Genomic DNA, 17,319 nt, shown 5'->3' on the forward strand with positions numbered 1-17,319 from the left:
TAAAAGATCCCGCTTCATTCATTCATCGCAAAGAGCAGGGTGTTTAACCCGGTGAAGTGGTCCCACCTCACATCCAACTGGACCCCATGGAAGACCAGCTTAACGTAGCTGAATATGGGCTACCCAGCCATCTTCTCAGATGGATAAATGAACCAAGAAAAAAAAATCAGAAGGGGGTGAAAATGAGACACTGATAACGGAGGATAGAGAAGGATAACGGTGGGACGATTGGGCCTAGCAGTGTTTCCCCTTCCCGTTTCAGATGTCGGTTGCAGAGAGGCATGCGCTCGCCGCCAGACAATAACAAGGCCTTGTCAAAAGGGTTATGCTCTACGGGGCATTTCATGAAACAATTTGTCAGATTTTTTACCCTGACAAACTGTCATAAGCTACTGAAATCCTTGCATCTGATTGGCTGATAGCAAATTTATCCGACAAATTTGTTGGACAAAATGCTTGAGATGCCACCTAGAATTGTGACTCCTTTCATACCGTTTTTACCGTTTACGAAAAAAAAAAAAAACCTTACAAAAACCTATGAATATTCATGAAGTATGGCACATTCGCAATGCCAAAGTTGATTCAAAAAATGAACGGGGGAGAGGAGAGAAACATGAAGACCATTCAGGACCATTGGAACAGTCTAGAAATGAGCAAGTTCTACGCCAGGTATAACTATACTTAAGAATCACTTGTGCAGTATACAGCCAGCCTGTTGCTGTATAGAAATAGGGCACTTTTAGAGGTGCCTGAATTTATATTTTGGTTTGTTTTCTTTCTTTCTTTCATCGCACAATATGAAGACGGCGCACCGTTGATAGGTGAACCTATTATCAGTGACTATAGATTATTGTTATTTCATAGACGCGTCTCTTTTTTCGGGCACATGACATACATGTAATTACACGAACACACCATAATATTAGACACACATACAGCGTGTCCCACACACACAAAAAAATGCTAATGGCAGTGTAAATGAGCATAATTTGAAAATTACCAAATCATATTGTATATAATTTTACAATCGTAAACTAGCATTCATTTTACTACTGGCTTAAATCTTATGCGATATGGTCCATTGAACACAGAGATATGAGCCTTCTTTCAGCACTCGTCAGGAAACCTCTCATTTCAAGTTTCCTTATTACGTTGAATAAACGTACGTAGTCCAATTACGGGTGGAACGTTGTTTCTCCTGCAACTTTGTCGGGGTTCTTGAATGAGTTTTTGCCTAACGTTGTGCATTTCGGTGTTTTCTTGTGCTCGAACTGTTACTCTTCTCCCCGCTCTGCCCCTGTTAAGGTTTTTGTTTGTACCCGTTTCCTTGTATTTGAGCACATTTCTGAGTATTGTCGCCTTGCATGGTGCTCGTTGATTGAATTCTGCCTCGAATTCATCTTGTACCCTGTTCAGATTTTAATCAGATTTCGTCGTGGTTCGCTGAACGCGTCAGTGAGGGATGAATGAATAGGTCATCCCCATGACAAATGTTAGCTGAACCTGACTGCATATACTACGTGATACAAAACAAGGATGGAGCGGTTCCCTGATGTGTGATGAAAAAAAAAATGCTCATATCTTCGTGATTATTAGACCATATCTCATAAACTGTCATCCATTTCTAGAAAATGAATAATTATTGTAGTTTACGGTTGTAAAGATATTCATTCATTCATTCATTTCATTCATTCATTTTATTTAACCACGGTACTAACATCAGCCACGGCTGTTTTTTTTTTTCAGTCAGTCCGTGCAATAACAACAAGTATACATAACGTGATTCATCATCTAGATACGAAGCAAATAAAAACTACATAAAACTACACAAATCAATTAACATATCGTAGGTGACACAAAACAGGCAAGACTATCAAATTACAAAATAAAATAACATTTCCATTAAAACTTAAAATCATAGATATCTTAAAATAGTTAATTAAGAAATAACTTGATTAATATAAACAATATCATGTTGTAACTTCAATATTATACTCATCTAGAGTGCTATTAGCATTTTTTGTGGGACACGTTGTACACACGCACACCTACACACACACACACACACACACACACACACACACACACACACCCCCTCACACATCCTCACACACACATGTAATGTGCCTGTCACGGCGATAACGTGTCGAAGCTGCCGAGACTGGGATTACTGGAATGGGGGAAAAAAGACATTGTATATTTTGCTCAGATATCGAAAGATCCAAATGTCAATTACATCGTCAAGACATAACTCTTACTTTTTATCAATCATAAGACATGTCACAGAAATGCTAGGTAACGAACTGCTGCGTTTAAACGGTTACAGTTCGTTAATCCGAAGATGAAAATGAGATTCGTTATTCCGAAGGTGTATTTATCCGACAATGAAATAAGGTTCGTTTACCGAAGGTTCGTCAGTCCGAAAACGAAATAAGGTTCGTACTTTCGATTTCATTTTCTGATCAACAAACCTTCTGAAAAGCAACATCACCCGTTATAATACCTATCTACTATACACACTTGGATTTATCTGTGTAAAACCCTCAACCGTTCTGACAACAGCCTTATAGCGGCTATCTTATTATAGATTATCTAAACCAGGTCTTTTTTTTTTCTTTTAACGTTAGAAGAATGAAAAAATGCTACATATACAATATGATGATTTGCATCATAAGAAAACATTGGATGTTAAATTCTATAACTCCATAGCTGGCGCGTAAAAAAAAAAGGTGGGGCCCAAAGTGGTTAGACCCTATGTATTCCTATGTACTGTATTATGAAGAAAATGTTGGGATCTCCCCTCTCCCCCCTCCTCCCCCCCCCCCCCCCCCCCCCCCCACTGCATCGAACTGAACTCAGTAGTTACGTTCAGACGACAAAGGAGCAGGTACGTGTTATGTGATTCCCCTCTACCACCACATTGTTAAAGTCCGGAGGGGGAAAATAGTGCTTATATGAAAGTGAAAACAGTAATGATGATGGTGATTTTGATGTGTATGATAAAGTGCATTATGTGCTTTTATATGCAAGTGCTGGGATTTCTATAAAGCCAACACTAAGTTAATTACGATGTAAGAGTTAGGAATGTTATCAAAAATATTTTATACGATATATTTGAAGTAAATATATTTGATGTAACAGAAAAATTCTACTTACATTCCACATTTATAAAAACAAGTGGGTTTTAGAACATTTCTAGATAATGCAAACGAGGGTATTTTCCATATTTCTGTAGACAGGGAGATCCGTAGAACAGGGGCAGAGAAGGCTCTATCACCATAATGTTTGGGTTTTAAAGGATTGCACCGACAAGATAGGAGGTTTTTGAGGAGGAGCGCAAGCTACAAGCTGCGGTATTGAGGAGGGGAGATTACAAGGTAAAAGTCTTTTCTCTTTTTTAATTGGTTCATTTGATGAGCCGGAAGTATTCCCAAATTCTAACATCATATCCGAAACTGAATCTTAATCATCCTGAAACTGCTCTATTGCGCTTGAGTCCTGGTCGAAAATGATTAATGGAAGTAATGCAAGTAATTACCCAACTACGACAAAATCATGGAAATCATATACCATGTATACACGGACAAGCAATAAAACTCAGTACTACACTATAGAAGCGTCGAGTACTTCGTGTGGTATACTCAACTTGATACTCAATATCTGCTTGATAGGTCCAGAAAAAAAAGGAAAGGACACTCTTGGAATAAGATTTCTCTAACCACGTTTTCACTTTAATATGATACGATTTTGATCCTTCGGGTTTATGCCAGGTTTAAGTGTGTGCGTGTGTGTCACACACGAACACACTGCTCTAGCTTCTGACCATTCGAGCTTTGAAAATTAAAGGGGCATTCCGGACGATTTTCATAATTTCACATCATGCAGTACATAAATCGACAGCTCCATGTATAGATTCGTAGAATTTATTGTGGTCCTTGAGCAGAGAAACCTATGAATTTAAAATCTTAAACAAATTACACTGAACAGTGTTGATGACATCAGAGCCTCATATATTTCAAAAATGTAGCAGTGTAATTCCATTACAATACCACTTGCTCAACAAGTTTACCTGTGAAAAATATATGCATGCCTTCTTCTTTTGTTCTGTTTCCTTGAGCCCAAACTCATACATTCTTATGGTGAGGCTGCCATGTCTTCATCCTTGTTCATTGCAATTTTTTATAAATTTTGAGAATATTCTCATTCCTCATCCCAATCACTATAAATTCCAAAACTCTGTACTCAATTTAACTAATTTATAGTTGTTCAAATGTAAAAGTCTGAAAATCATCCGGAGGTCCCCTTTAAGGGTTTCTGGGACGAATACTGAACTCGGGCTTTCTGTAGCTCAGTCGGTAGAGCACCGGGCTAGCAATCCGGAGGTCTCGGATTCGAGTCCCGATGGAATACTATATTCTTTGCTCAATTTTCCACTAATAACTTATATTCATTTCTGGTCAGTTTCCTTCTGTTTGCGTTTGTTCATGATACGATTACTTTGCCTGAACGACAAGACATCAGTTGTGTGATTGTCAACAAGATCATGCCTACTTCTACTTTTCTTGTGTTGATAACATGCGGATATAAGTCTCGGTCGATGTCAATGAATTCGTATGGAAGATTTGTTTTGATAGTGTATTGGCTCTTTTAACTCTTTGCTACCTATATGTGTTAATTCCCAGGAGGAAGGTGATTGGGTGGGGATGATACTTGATACACATGGAATGATTTAATGGGTTAATTTTCTTTTATCGCCACTGTTTTGAGCTATACATGAGGGGGAATCATGTATCATGTATCATTATCATGTCTATGTTTGAATTTATTATGATATCTTATTCAGGCCCGGCGGTGATTTTTTTTTTCCGTAACCCTAGCGCGTCGAAATTGCCAATTGTGTCACTTGAGCAAAGACTATCAGTGTACTGGCTGGTTTTTGTACGCATGCGCGTGGACCTCAAAACGTTAGGCATAGTGTTATGCAGTACCAGTGGCATGGTCGTCTGCTAGCACAGAATCAGATTCGAATGTGAATGGCACGCCTTTCAAACATAAACAACGGGTTTGTGTGTGTGTGTGTGTGTGTGTGTGTGTGTGTGTGTGTGTGTGTGTGAGAGAGAGTCTAGAGTAGTAATCGCTAGTCCCATACTACTATAGGCCTGTAGATTTATAACAAAGTCTAAAGACAAGTCTGAATAGCTCTTATAGTGTCGAAAGATGTGTGTGTTGGTGTAATGATGCAGATATGGATTAACTTGATTAATTAAGTTACTAAGTAATCAAGAAATTTTTTTTTCTGAGATTCACGCAGAATTCTATGTCAATATTTTATGCATGGTATGATTTGTATCTATAGGCCTATATTGTACTGTATGTTTAAAAAAAAGAAGAAGATATGATTTAGGAGCACAAGAGAGAAGAATTCAGCTGCTTATTTTTGTTCAAATTAATTTCATTGTAAACATGGGCCTGATATCGATGAAATTCTAATAAAGAATATCATTAATTCCATATCATTAAAAAAAGTGTTTGGTGTATGGTTCTGCTCGCACTGCAAGTATACACTCAACAGTAACACGTTCCCACTGATCGAAGTTACAGAGGAAAGTGAGACGTTAGAACACAAGTCGTACATGGTAAATTGGAGCTTTATTCGAAGATATTTCACATGAGCAAGTCGTTTAGCAATTCATCATTTTACAAAACTCAGCAGTCAGTATACGTGTACAACATCAGGCAGTTTGGAAACGAAAGGGTGCCTTTTCAATCAAAGTTTACAAATCACTGGTCACTATCATTGCTGACAGCGATTACTTTGTTTTCAGATTATTCATGGGCTGCCTAATTTGTACACATTACCGCGGCAGCCTTAAAATTGGAGTGAGCGTCAGGTGGTGTCCGTTGACAAGCCACAAATTATTATTATTATTTTTTTTTTTTTGGGGGGGGGTTACATAGGCCGTGAGGGGAAAAGAAATTGCGTTTACATCCATAATTATGCTTGTTCTTTTTTGTTTTACAACAGTTAAGATACTGTATGATAGTTATTTGCTATTCAAGCGTTGACAGGTGTCTGTGAAGGGTTGGTGTAACATTAGGCTCACATCTGTATGACATCAAATTGATTGTTTAAACGTTTGATCTACGGTATTAAGATGTTTAAAGGAATGATAAGTGACATATTGTGCCAACATGTGACGTTTATGTCACGTTTATTGTCACGTTTATTGTGTGTGACGTTTACATGAATGGTTGGTTCGCCGTGGCACAACATAACTACGTGTATATGCATAAGGTTGAGCCAACATTGGTTCGAAACCAAGAAGATGTTGACTCCACTAGAAGTTGATCACCTACACGTACACAGTGTTCAAAAACTCATTCTGCCCCCTACAGAAAAGTGGTGTTTTGTTGATGTGCTCGTCACTTAATTCAAACCATACATTTAAGAGTATTTTGATAATTTTCTCCTTCGTAGGCATTTGTAGAGATATCATTGGGAAATTTATTTGAAATGTATTTTCCGTGAAGTTTTGATGAGGTAATAGAACTGTTGTCACAGAGGTTGTTTGTAAAATATTTGGAGTGATTACTATAGAGGGTGCATTTAAACTGGAATACATGCATTTTAAGTTAGAATGTGATATTTATTTTTGCATACGTGTACTTTCTTTTCTATTCTGTCGTATAGGAGGTCGCTGGAAACGTCATAGATTTCCTGATTTTCTTGATCGATTATAATTTGTTGAAAATTAGAATGATACCTTTCTTAAGTAAGTTTTCCTCAGACTTTAACCAATCATATATTCTTATTTGTCAGGTTTTTTTCTTTATTAAGAACAAGTTATCTTTAAGGGTGGACTTCCCCTTTAGGTTTTACACACAGACCTGAAAATTCATCTATTTCAACGTTTGACGTTGTGTCTCAGTTCAGCAAAAGTTCAGCAAAAGAAAATGTACATTTGGTTGGGAAAAACATAGCACTAATACTAAAGTAGTCATATGAGCGGTTGGCAGAAAGGGATGGAACAAACTTTATGAACATCCCAGCTAGCAGACGGACGTCAAAAAGACGTCTTAATTTGGTCGCAACTGGTCAAAGTGGTCGCACGTCTGATAATGATCAGGATATGACGTGATTTCAACGTCTTTTTGAAACGAATTCATCACGTCATGTTATGGACCTCCTAATGACGTAAACTTCACGTCAGTTTTCCGACATATCTATTGGCCTAATATTAGTGACATATATTATTAATGACGTAAAATTTAAGTCAATTTTGCGACGTATCTTTTACGTCATATTAACGACGTATTAATGACGTAAAATCTATGTTGCTTTGCGACGTATTCATAACGTTATTTAAATGATGTCTTAATATCGTAATATTTACTTTGTTTTGCAACGCATTTGTGACGTCATATGAGCGACGTATTAATAACAATATTTCTTACTCTCACATAGCAAATTATAATTTTTTTTTCGGTGTTGTTTCAGATAATCTATTATAATCATTGGCCTTTATATCAATATCACAATCTTTTATAAGTGTTTTCACGTTTATCCACTTCTAATATACGTTTCACCCATATCTTTGGAATTGCCTTTTTAAGTTTGGAATACTTAAAATCCACTAATAAATTATCAGAATTTAGAACACAACAAATTGACTCCACGGGATTTAAAACAACCATTTTCAACTACATCATTAAGTGTCGAGATACCTTTCTTGTGCCATTCTTCAAAAAACAAAGTTTTTCCATTAAAACAAATATTACTGTTATACCACAATACTTCATCTAGTGTTCGTTATGATGACCACTCAAAGAACTAGGGAATTCTCTTGATTCAAAGCTTGTACAGTACTGTCTATTATGTAGTGAAGCAGGGCTAAAAGGCCTAAACAATGGTTTGTGTAGAGCTTCGCACAACTAACTTCCTAAAAATTTTCTCTATCATGTTTTAACGCCAAGCATATTTTGCCTATAAAGTGGAGAACTGCAGTACCGCGCAGGACAGGCAGCTTTTGAAGGGGTTCGGTTTTGGTTCGGTGTAAAAATGGCAGAGGTAAAAATGGCAGAGGTAAAAATGGCAGGGGTAAAAATGGCAGGGGTAAAAATGGCAGAGGTAAAAATGGCAGAGGTAAAAATGGCAGAGGTAAAAATGGCAGGGGTAAAAATGGCAGAAGTAAAAATGGCAGGGGTAAAAATGGCAGAGGTAAAAATGGCAGAGGTAAAAATGGCAGGGGTAAAAATGGCAGGGGTAAAAATGGCAGAGGTAAAAATGGCAGAGGTAAAAATGGCAGAGGTAAAAATGGCAGGGGTAAAAATGGCAGGGGTAAAAATGGCAGGGGTAAAAATGGCAGAGGTAAAATGGCAGAGGTAAAAATGGCAGAGGTAAAAATGGCAGAGGTAAAAATGGCAGGGGTAAAAATGGCAGAGGTAAAAATGGCAGAGGTAAAAATGGCAGGGGTAAAAATGGCAGGGGTAAAAATGGCAGAGGTAAAAATGGCAGAGGTAAAAATGGCAGGGGTAAAAATGGCAGGGGTAAAAATGGCAGAGGTAAAAATGGCAGAGGTAAAAATGGCAGGGGTAAAAATGGCAGAAGTAAAAATGGCAGGGGTAAAAATGGCAGGGGTTAAAATGGCAGAGGTAAAAATGGCAGAGGTAAAAACGGCAGAAGAAAAAATGGCAGAGGTAGAAATGGCAGAGGTAAAAATGGCAGGGGTAAAAATGGCAGGGGTAAAAATGGCAGAGGTAAAAATGGCAGAGGTAAAAATGGCAGGGGTAAAAATGGCAGGGGTAAAAATGGCAGAGGTAAAAATGGCAGAGGTAAAAATGGCAGGGGTAAAAATGGCAGAAGTAAAAATGGCAGGGGTAAAAATGGCAGGGGTTAAAATGGCAGAGGTAAAAATGGCAGAGGTAAAAACGGCAGAAGAAAAAATGGCAGAGGTAAATAATTATGTGGTAAAAATGTCAACGGTAAAGTTGTCAGTGTTCGAAATGCTAGAGATAAAAATGCCATTGATAAAAATTTAGTCGTTGAAATACAAGAGGACGAGGTAAAAGTGACAGAGATTTTTCTTTCGTCATGTTTCTGACACCTTTCTCGCAATACACGCTTTTCGTGCCTTCTCCTGAAATAAAGCACGGGGGAGACCGGGGAGAAATGGGACACGGGGAGAAATATGGGACACTCATGTAACTTGAAAAATGCTCGGCCAGTCAACAATCTAATTATATCAGCAAAAAGATGAGCCTCGGTTTACACCTAAAAATGGACATATTAACCACTATACAGCTCTACAGGTATCTTGTCAGTAAAATATCAAACTTACTTTAGATCTGGTAGGTCCTATACTATGTTGATAAGTATTTTAAAAAGTGTGCAAACTTCTGAAAATAAAATTGCTTGATAACAGACATGCAGGTATGAAAAATTGGCAGGGATCTTTTACTGTTTCTGTTATCACTGGGAGAAATTTAATAGGGCAGTGTTACATTTCTCCCCGCGGTACATGTAAAGAGAGTCTTGGAGAGCTTCAGCGATCCCTGTGTAAATTGAATCGCGATCATATGGTAGTCATAGGCGGTGATTTCAATCTACCTGGATGGGATTGGATTGGATTTTCTTACTGTTGTTGTATAACGAGGGAACAACGTCATTTTCGGTGGCTGAATCTACCAATCTTTAGTGCACACCATGTTGATAACATAATGGAATCTGACTTTGGAGCAACAGCTAAGTTTGAAAGGCATCAAACATTTATATTTTTTCGCCTGCGGATTCGTTCAACAATGATTGAAAGAAATCCCATGGCAAACTATCAGCTTTTACTCTCACTAGAACAGTTTATTGCTAAAGTTCGTCTCCAGTTTTAATAGGTATAAGTTTGTAAAGTGACCACAAAATGTTCATTAAACTTCGAGATATTTGTTTTTGCGCCATGTGATACTTGAACAATGTAATGAAATATTTTGCAAGAGTTTATATGTTTTTACGCCATTGCATGTGATACTTGAAAAATGTAATAAAATATTTTGCAAGAGCTTTCTTATGTCAGCCAAAACATCTGCTGTAGTTTGTTTTTTGCGTTTTGTATTTTTACTTGTACATTATGTCGTGATCAGGCCTTGTGAGATAAATAGGCTCCTACGAAACCTGAATGTGAGAAAATAATATTGAACAGGTGAAAAATTAGCGGTTTGCTTCGACTATGTCTCCTTCACTTCTTTACACTAAACAGTTCAAAAAATGAAAAATAATGACAATATAGTAGCCCGGACTTGAGCGGAATTCGTTTGTGTAAGAGTGTGTATGTGAGAGTATGTACATCTGCGTATAATGTATGTTTATACCAAAAGTGGGTTCGTGTGTGTGTGTGTGTGTGTGTGTGTGTGTGTGTGTGTGTGTGTGTGATAACTTCATTGGGCGAAACAACGTAGGATTATACTGTTTAAGGGCTTTGCAGCATTGTTGGAACCCCTTATAACGATAGATAATAATAATAATAATATTATTAATAATAATAATGATATTAATAATAATAATGATAATAATAATAATAATAATAATAATAATAATAATAATAATAATAATAATAACAATACTGAATAATGAAAATAATTTCCCATAGGCCTACTAGGCTCTTAGCGGGTTTATTATTTCTCTGCACACAGACAGATTACGCCACTGCACTTGAATCAAACTCAGAATAATGAGAGTGCTCTAATCTTTTTAAAACATAATTCAATCAATATTCTTCAAATCTGCAATTTGGATTTGATAATTCGATAAATATAGTTTGCTCTGGCTAGGTTTTCATTGAAAACCTCTTCATACGTTTATATATGACGAAATCGCTCTCATTACTTCTGACATTTTACTTCTGCCATTTTTACTTCTGCCATTTTTACCTCTGCCATTATTACCTCTGCCATTTTTACCTCTGCCATTTTTACCTCTGCCATTTCTACCCCTGCCATTTTCACCCCTGCCATTTTTACCCCTGCCATTTTTACCTCTGTCCATTTTTAGGTGTAAACCGAGGCTCATCTTTTTGCTGATATAATTAGATTGTTGACTGGCCGAGCATTTTTCAAGTTACATGAGTGTCCCATATTTCTCCCCGTGTCCCATTTCTCCCCGGTCTCCCCCGTGCTTTATTTCAGGAGAAGGCACGAAAAGCGTGTATTGCGAGAAAGGTGTCAGAAACATGACGAAAGAAAAATCTCTGTCACTTTTACCTCGTCCTCTTGTATTTCAACGACTAAATTTTTATCAATGGCATTTTTATCTCTAGCATTTCGAACACTGACAACTTTACCGTTGACATTTTTACCACATAATTATTTACCTCTGCCATTTTTTCTTCTGCCGTTTTTACCTCTGCCATTTTTACCTCTGCCATTTTAACCCCTGCCATTTTTACCCCTGCCATTTTTACTTCTGCCATTTTTACCCCTGCCATTTTTACCTCTGCCATTTTTACCTCTGCCATTTTTACCCCTGCCATTTTTACCCCTGCCATTTTTACCTCTGCCATTTTGCCCGACAGCAAGTGGTGGTTCTAATCCTTATAGCATGCAGCGGGTACTGCGTAATTATTCAAATTCATGAAATTCTTCCGTCGAGATGTTTTCATTGCAACTGATTGACAAATTGCCCTACATGCTATAAGGATTGGAACCAACACTTGCTGTCGGGCGAAAGCTCGATGGTCTATTGGAGATGACGCCTGTCCGTTGATCAGGAGGTCATAGGTTCGAATCCTGCTCGAGTAGGTACGCCCATGATTTTTTATCATGGCTACTACTAAAAACACTGATCAATTCAGTGCTTATTTACGTCGATGTAGGTCAATTTGTCAATCAGTTGCAAAATAACACTTGTTTAGACACCAAATTTTCTGTTTTGGAAGCTAAATTTCGACGTTATTTTCACAGGTTTATTCTCAATAAGACCCAAAATAACTAACATTGCGAGTTACAGAATAGTTTCTCCTTCAATTTGCTGTAGATTTTATCATTCGATGGCTTCTGAGGTGAGATATTGCAATTGTCCTGCAACACTTCCCCAGCGGTTTTGCGTACACAAGCTGTTTACCTTATGCAAACGAGGCTTCGAGTTCATAATGCCTTTGGCGAGTTAATTGCACCGTATCGCCGCGCCTGTACTATTTATCCTTTTTTATATCTTTTAGCATGTATGATTAAATTATTGGACCCCATGCACGGAAGAGTAGAATAATTATAATAATGAATCTGAAATGGACAATCCATCCATTTTGTAATCTTTCTTTGAGTCACGTATATGAGTTTTGTATTGCTTTGTGTATTGTATAATGTGAAATGGATATCATAAACGCAGAAAAAATGAGGAAAAAGAAACAAATAGCATTGTGCTGATGTTGTGTGATGTGAATTATATCAAAGGACACCCAAGTCTCAAGGCGCTTGTCTTTCACGGCGGCAACAACGGCATGTACGAAGCCCTCTACCACGGTGTCCCGATGGTGGTCATGCCGCTGATCTACGATCACCCCGACGTGGCCGCGCGCGTGGTCGATCGCGGGATGGGCGTCGTCGTCGACTTCTTCTCCTTCACCATCGTAGATCTCACTGTCGCCATACACCAAGTGATAACAGATCCACGGTGAGCAAAAGAATACACTTTAATACAAAATATACACATCATGGTCAAGTTGTCGTCATATTCATAATCTGTCGGGGGTTTTTTTTTTTCGTTATTGCGAATCTTTTTTTCAGAATGGCCTGATCAGCAGGAAACAAAATACACGTAATATAGAATATACAAACATCATGGTATGCATCCAAAATGAAATAAAAGGGTACGATCATACAAATCAAAACAAACTACGTTATTTGTAATGGTAATGATTGCAAAACGAACCAAACAGAACCGTAAACATTTGTTGTTCATGTGACCCCAACTCAGACACATGGTTGACCTGAAGCTGTTAATCAATCTGTTTTCGCGAAAAATTCTTATCATCAGTCAATAATCACTTATGCAATTGAGATAAAGGTGATGTCATATAATGACTACTGACGTAAATATATCATTAAAGGACAAGTTCACCTTCATAGACATGTGGGTTGAGTGAATGCAGCATTGTATAGTAGAACACATCAGTGAGAGTTTGAGCAAAATCGGACAATCCGTTAAAAAGTTATGCATTTTTGAAGGTTCTGCTCAGTCACGGCTGGATGAGAAGACTACTAAAGTTTGTGATGTCATATGAGTACAACGTTATAAAGAAAGAATAAAGAAAATTCAACATATTTCCATTTTTCTCGCATAACAAAAGAACACTCGACTTCTCTCTTTCAGAAGGTAGGGGAATGATATTACCCTTAACATACGTCAGCAGCAGGTCGAAGAACTGTGCACTTTATTCAAAAAGTAAAATTTTGTGAAATTCTCTTTTTATTTTCCTTATATAGTTGTACGCATGTGACATCATACACTGTAGTAGTCTTCTCTTCGAGCAGTGACTGCGCAGATACTTAAAATATTCGTAACTTTTGAACGGATTGTCCAATTTTCCTCAAACTTTCACTGATGTTTTCTACTAATATTGCTGCATTCTCTCAATCCTTATGTATATGAAGGTGGACTTGTCCTTTAGATAAAATGACTACTTTGCATGTCCTTTTTGAGTGACCGAAATATGTGCCTACAATGTACCCTCAAATATAGATCAATTACCCCATACATAGTTTTTAAATCCTGGTCCGAAGGCAGCTAGTGTACCATTGACGTCGCAGAGTGTTTATGGATTCCAAATTTACTTGTATAATTATGTGTTCATCATGATGCACCGTTCGCGTGTAAATAACCATGGCAATAGACTTTAACTAATTTTCTGCCGAAATAATCAAAAGCTCGTGTACGTTACATGTGACAGAAAACCAAATGGCATGCCAAACACTCGGAGCAGATACCATGAAATGTTATCTAATATCGTCTAATTTCCACCAACGAATCAACAATTGTGCATCCTCAAGCACCTGCACACACATTCACCACCACCACCATCACACACCAGAATTTATTTTCCCCTGCTACCTTCCCAGCAGAATTTATATTGTTACGAATCTAGTACGTCCTTATCTTTTCCTCGGGCCGGCCATCTTTTCAAGTAATGCTTATAATGGCGGCCCTCTGCATAATCGTTTCTTAACTATAAATGTTATTCTTATCACTGCTGCATAGACATGCATACTGTATATTAAATCTCTTTCATATCGTTGTTTATGCAAGTCAAAAGACTGTGTTAAATTTATTTCATATATTTCCTACATGTTCATTATTATGTACTTATATGTATCGTGATTTATGCAAGTCAAACGACTCTGCGTTGAATTTACTTTGTATATTTCCTGCATCGTCATGACTATGTAACTTATGTATATTGATTTGCAGAAAATAAAGTATCTGTCAAACAAACAAACAAAACAAAACGAATCAACAACAAATTCCACCAGAATAGGGATTGAAGTCCTTACTAAAGTCTTGATGTTTCATTGCTGTATTTGATGTACTTGATGGATTTTGGAAATAGAAGAGTTTTCATGCAATAGATCGGTTATGCCTTTAAAGTAGGAACCTAATAACGTATGAATACAGTGACAGACAGTTGGAAAGTTGGATTAGGAGAGAAGTGTGTAATGTGATATGGCCATTCGCTTCTAAGTAGCTATAAATCGTTCATTTAATGTGTGAGGGCATCGCTACCAAGCTATCACAATCTTTAAGTACACATACTGAACCTTGCACATTGCACGTGCACAAAACAAAGCAACCGACTTCAATGGTATAATTGATAGTACGATGAAGGAGATCGTAATGATTATAAACGCTCCACTTCCTTTTAGCTCCACATCAAAAACATCACAACATCGCAGTTTCAAGTAACGGTCAGACAGTGTAAGGAGGTTCATAATGGGGACGTCTAAAAGCTCATAATACTCGGTGCAGAAAGGTTCAAGAGTAAAAACCACAAGACTACGGATTGTCACAACTTACACTATATAACATATCGAAAATGAAAACGATATACACACACAATGAAGAGGAAAAAAAGGAAATAGAGTGAAGCGTTTATAGAGTAGACGCAACTTTAGAAGTTGTATTTTGCCACATGAAGCAAATACAATGACGCGGCAAAAAAAGGCAAAGCAAAGCATAAACCTCCATAGTCAATTGCTTAGTCACGCGACAACTATTGTTTTGTATCTATTTACGACATGATTGATGGGCGATGATTTAAACATAGCTGGTTTCACTGTCTCGTGATAAAATTTCACTTCACTTTAGTTTCTCTTGGCAGATTTCCACCTTGTCTCCTTATGAATGCACGTTGTACATATATGGGTAAATTTACAATACTGGGCTTTGAAAAGGCAATGGTTTTTATTGCGTGTAATTTTCTTTGATTTTGTGTAGGCCTGCATATTTTCTAAAATGTAAATACAGATATCAAACAGTCAATGTAAACGAATATCCCCCGCCTTGAATGGACTAGGGTTATGAGAAACCAATCAAAATGGATTGAATAAAATTATGGTTATAAACATCCAAAGATATTGCTCTAACATTTATCTATGTCTTATTCAATGCATCAATTTATGAATTTTTCCCTACCATCTTCACTTGTCGATTTCTCTTTATCTACCGATCCCCACATCAACCATTTCATCCATTGTGTATAGCTATCGGGAGAATACTCAGCGAGTGTCTGCCATCTTCAAGGCTCACCCTCAACCGCCGCTCGAGCGGGCGGCGTTCTGGATCGAGCACGTGCTGAAGTACGGTGGCGACTACCTTCGCTCGTCGCGCACCGACCTCTACATCTGGCAGGTGTACTCGCTCGACGTCTACGCCTTCCTTCTCCTCCTCGTCTACCTCTCCTATCGCGTTCTAAAATTCTGCGTGATGCGACGATATCATAGGCGGCTACTAGCTGTCATCTTTGCCTGCTTGAAGATACCGTTGAGATACATTTGTCCACTGCGTCTTCGCAAGGTAGTCAGCAACCACATCAGCTGGCCCGTTGCGCGTGGTTTGTGGAAAAGAGGCTCATCTAGTACTGATAACATCAAAGTTTAGATATTGAACAAAACTGCCGAACTCTCAAGTAGCACACGTTATCACTTCATGTTTCTTGTCATGCCTTAGGTTCAGATTTCCACGCAGTAAAGCACATTCAAATAGGGTTTGAGAGGATTACTAATAACATAATGCAAAGAAATATTAATATGCAAAAAAAAAGAAAGCATAATACAGCCTCTTATCATTTCTAGATTATTAAACACGTGTCTGTGAATTGTCAAATATGACATTACTGTCTACGGTAATATAGCTAATCAGAAAAAATACTCTTTTTGAAATTCAGTAGTTGTCACAAAGGGAACGACATCTAATGTATTTCAGTTCACTGTATTTTCCTTGATTATCATTTATTGATTTTGTGTAATTTATGTGTTAGTCGAATGTCTAGGATTACAAAATAAGTAGACATCTAGATAGATATATGAACAGAGAGAGATAGAGATAGGTATATGAATAGACATAGATAGATAGGCAGAGATTATAGAGTATGCGTATCATAGGTCGGTGTGTATGTGTATGTTTGTGTATATGCTTTTCTCCACCTTTTGTATGAATGAATCTTGACATACTGTGTTCTTGTCAAAAAATCAGGCCCACGAATTTCCATACTAACATCAGAGACATGTTGTATAGCGTGAACACCTTGCCATTGTGGTACGTAATGAAACGACTTCTCATCAATGAAAGATGGAAAATAAATGAATATATTCGAATTCACTTCATAACTTGTGGTTATTGTTTTCTTGTGAGGAACCTATGAGAAATAGATAATATCTTTGTAGATGCAAGCCCTCATGAGTCTAAGAGAAAGAGAAAATAAGAGAGAGAGAGAGAGAGAGAGAGATCTGAACAGAGAGATAAACCGGAACATTTATTAATACAGACACAAACGCGCGCACACACACTCACACACACACACACACACACACACACACACACGCAAAACAAATACAAGCATGCACACACATAAACATACGCACATACAGGCAATCACACAGAGAAACGTTGGGTGATAATCTGAGAGAGAGAGAAAAACGATTAAGTTGTAGACAAAATAATGAGGAATATCTTTGAAGGCAAAAGTATAAACAAGTATCACGCTCATAGAGAGACAAGAATGAAAGTAAATTGTTTGACTTTCAGATCATTGACATCTCTGCTGACAATCAATCATGTTAATG

At 37.6% G+C, this 17,319-nt stretch overlaps 1 protein-coding gene across 1 annotated transcript in view; it reads left to right on the forward strand.

Moving 5' to 3' along the window:
- Nucleotides 1–16,779, forward strand: part of LOC139733058 (UDP-glucuronosyltransferase 2C1-like) — a 38,852-nt gene extending 22,073 nt beyond the window's left edge. Inside the window, exons 3-4 of the mRNA XM_071643900.1 lie at nt 12,436–12,655; nt 15,739–16,779. Of these exons, the coding sequence (XP_071500001.1) occupies nt 12,436–12,655; nt 15,739–16,135 (617 nt within the window). The 3' untranslated portion in view covers nt 16,136–16,779. The remainder of the gene's footprint in view (nt 1–12,435; nt 12,656–15,738) is intronic.
- Nucleotides 16,780–17,319: the final 540 nt, after the last annotated feature.

Source organism: Diadema antillarum, unplaced genomic scaffold (assembly GCF_040938485.1).
Source record: "Diadema antillarum isolate AM-2024a unplaced genomic scaffold, OU_Dant_1.0 seq00000460_RagTag, whole genome shotgun sequence".
Taxonomy (NCBI): domain Eukaryota; kingdom Metazoa; phylum Echinodermata; class Echinoidea; order Diadematoida; family Diadematidae; genus Diadema; species Diadema antillarum.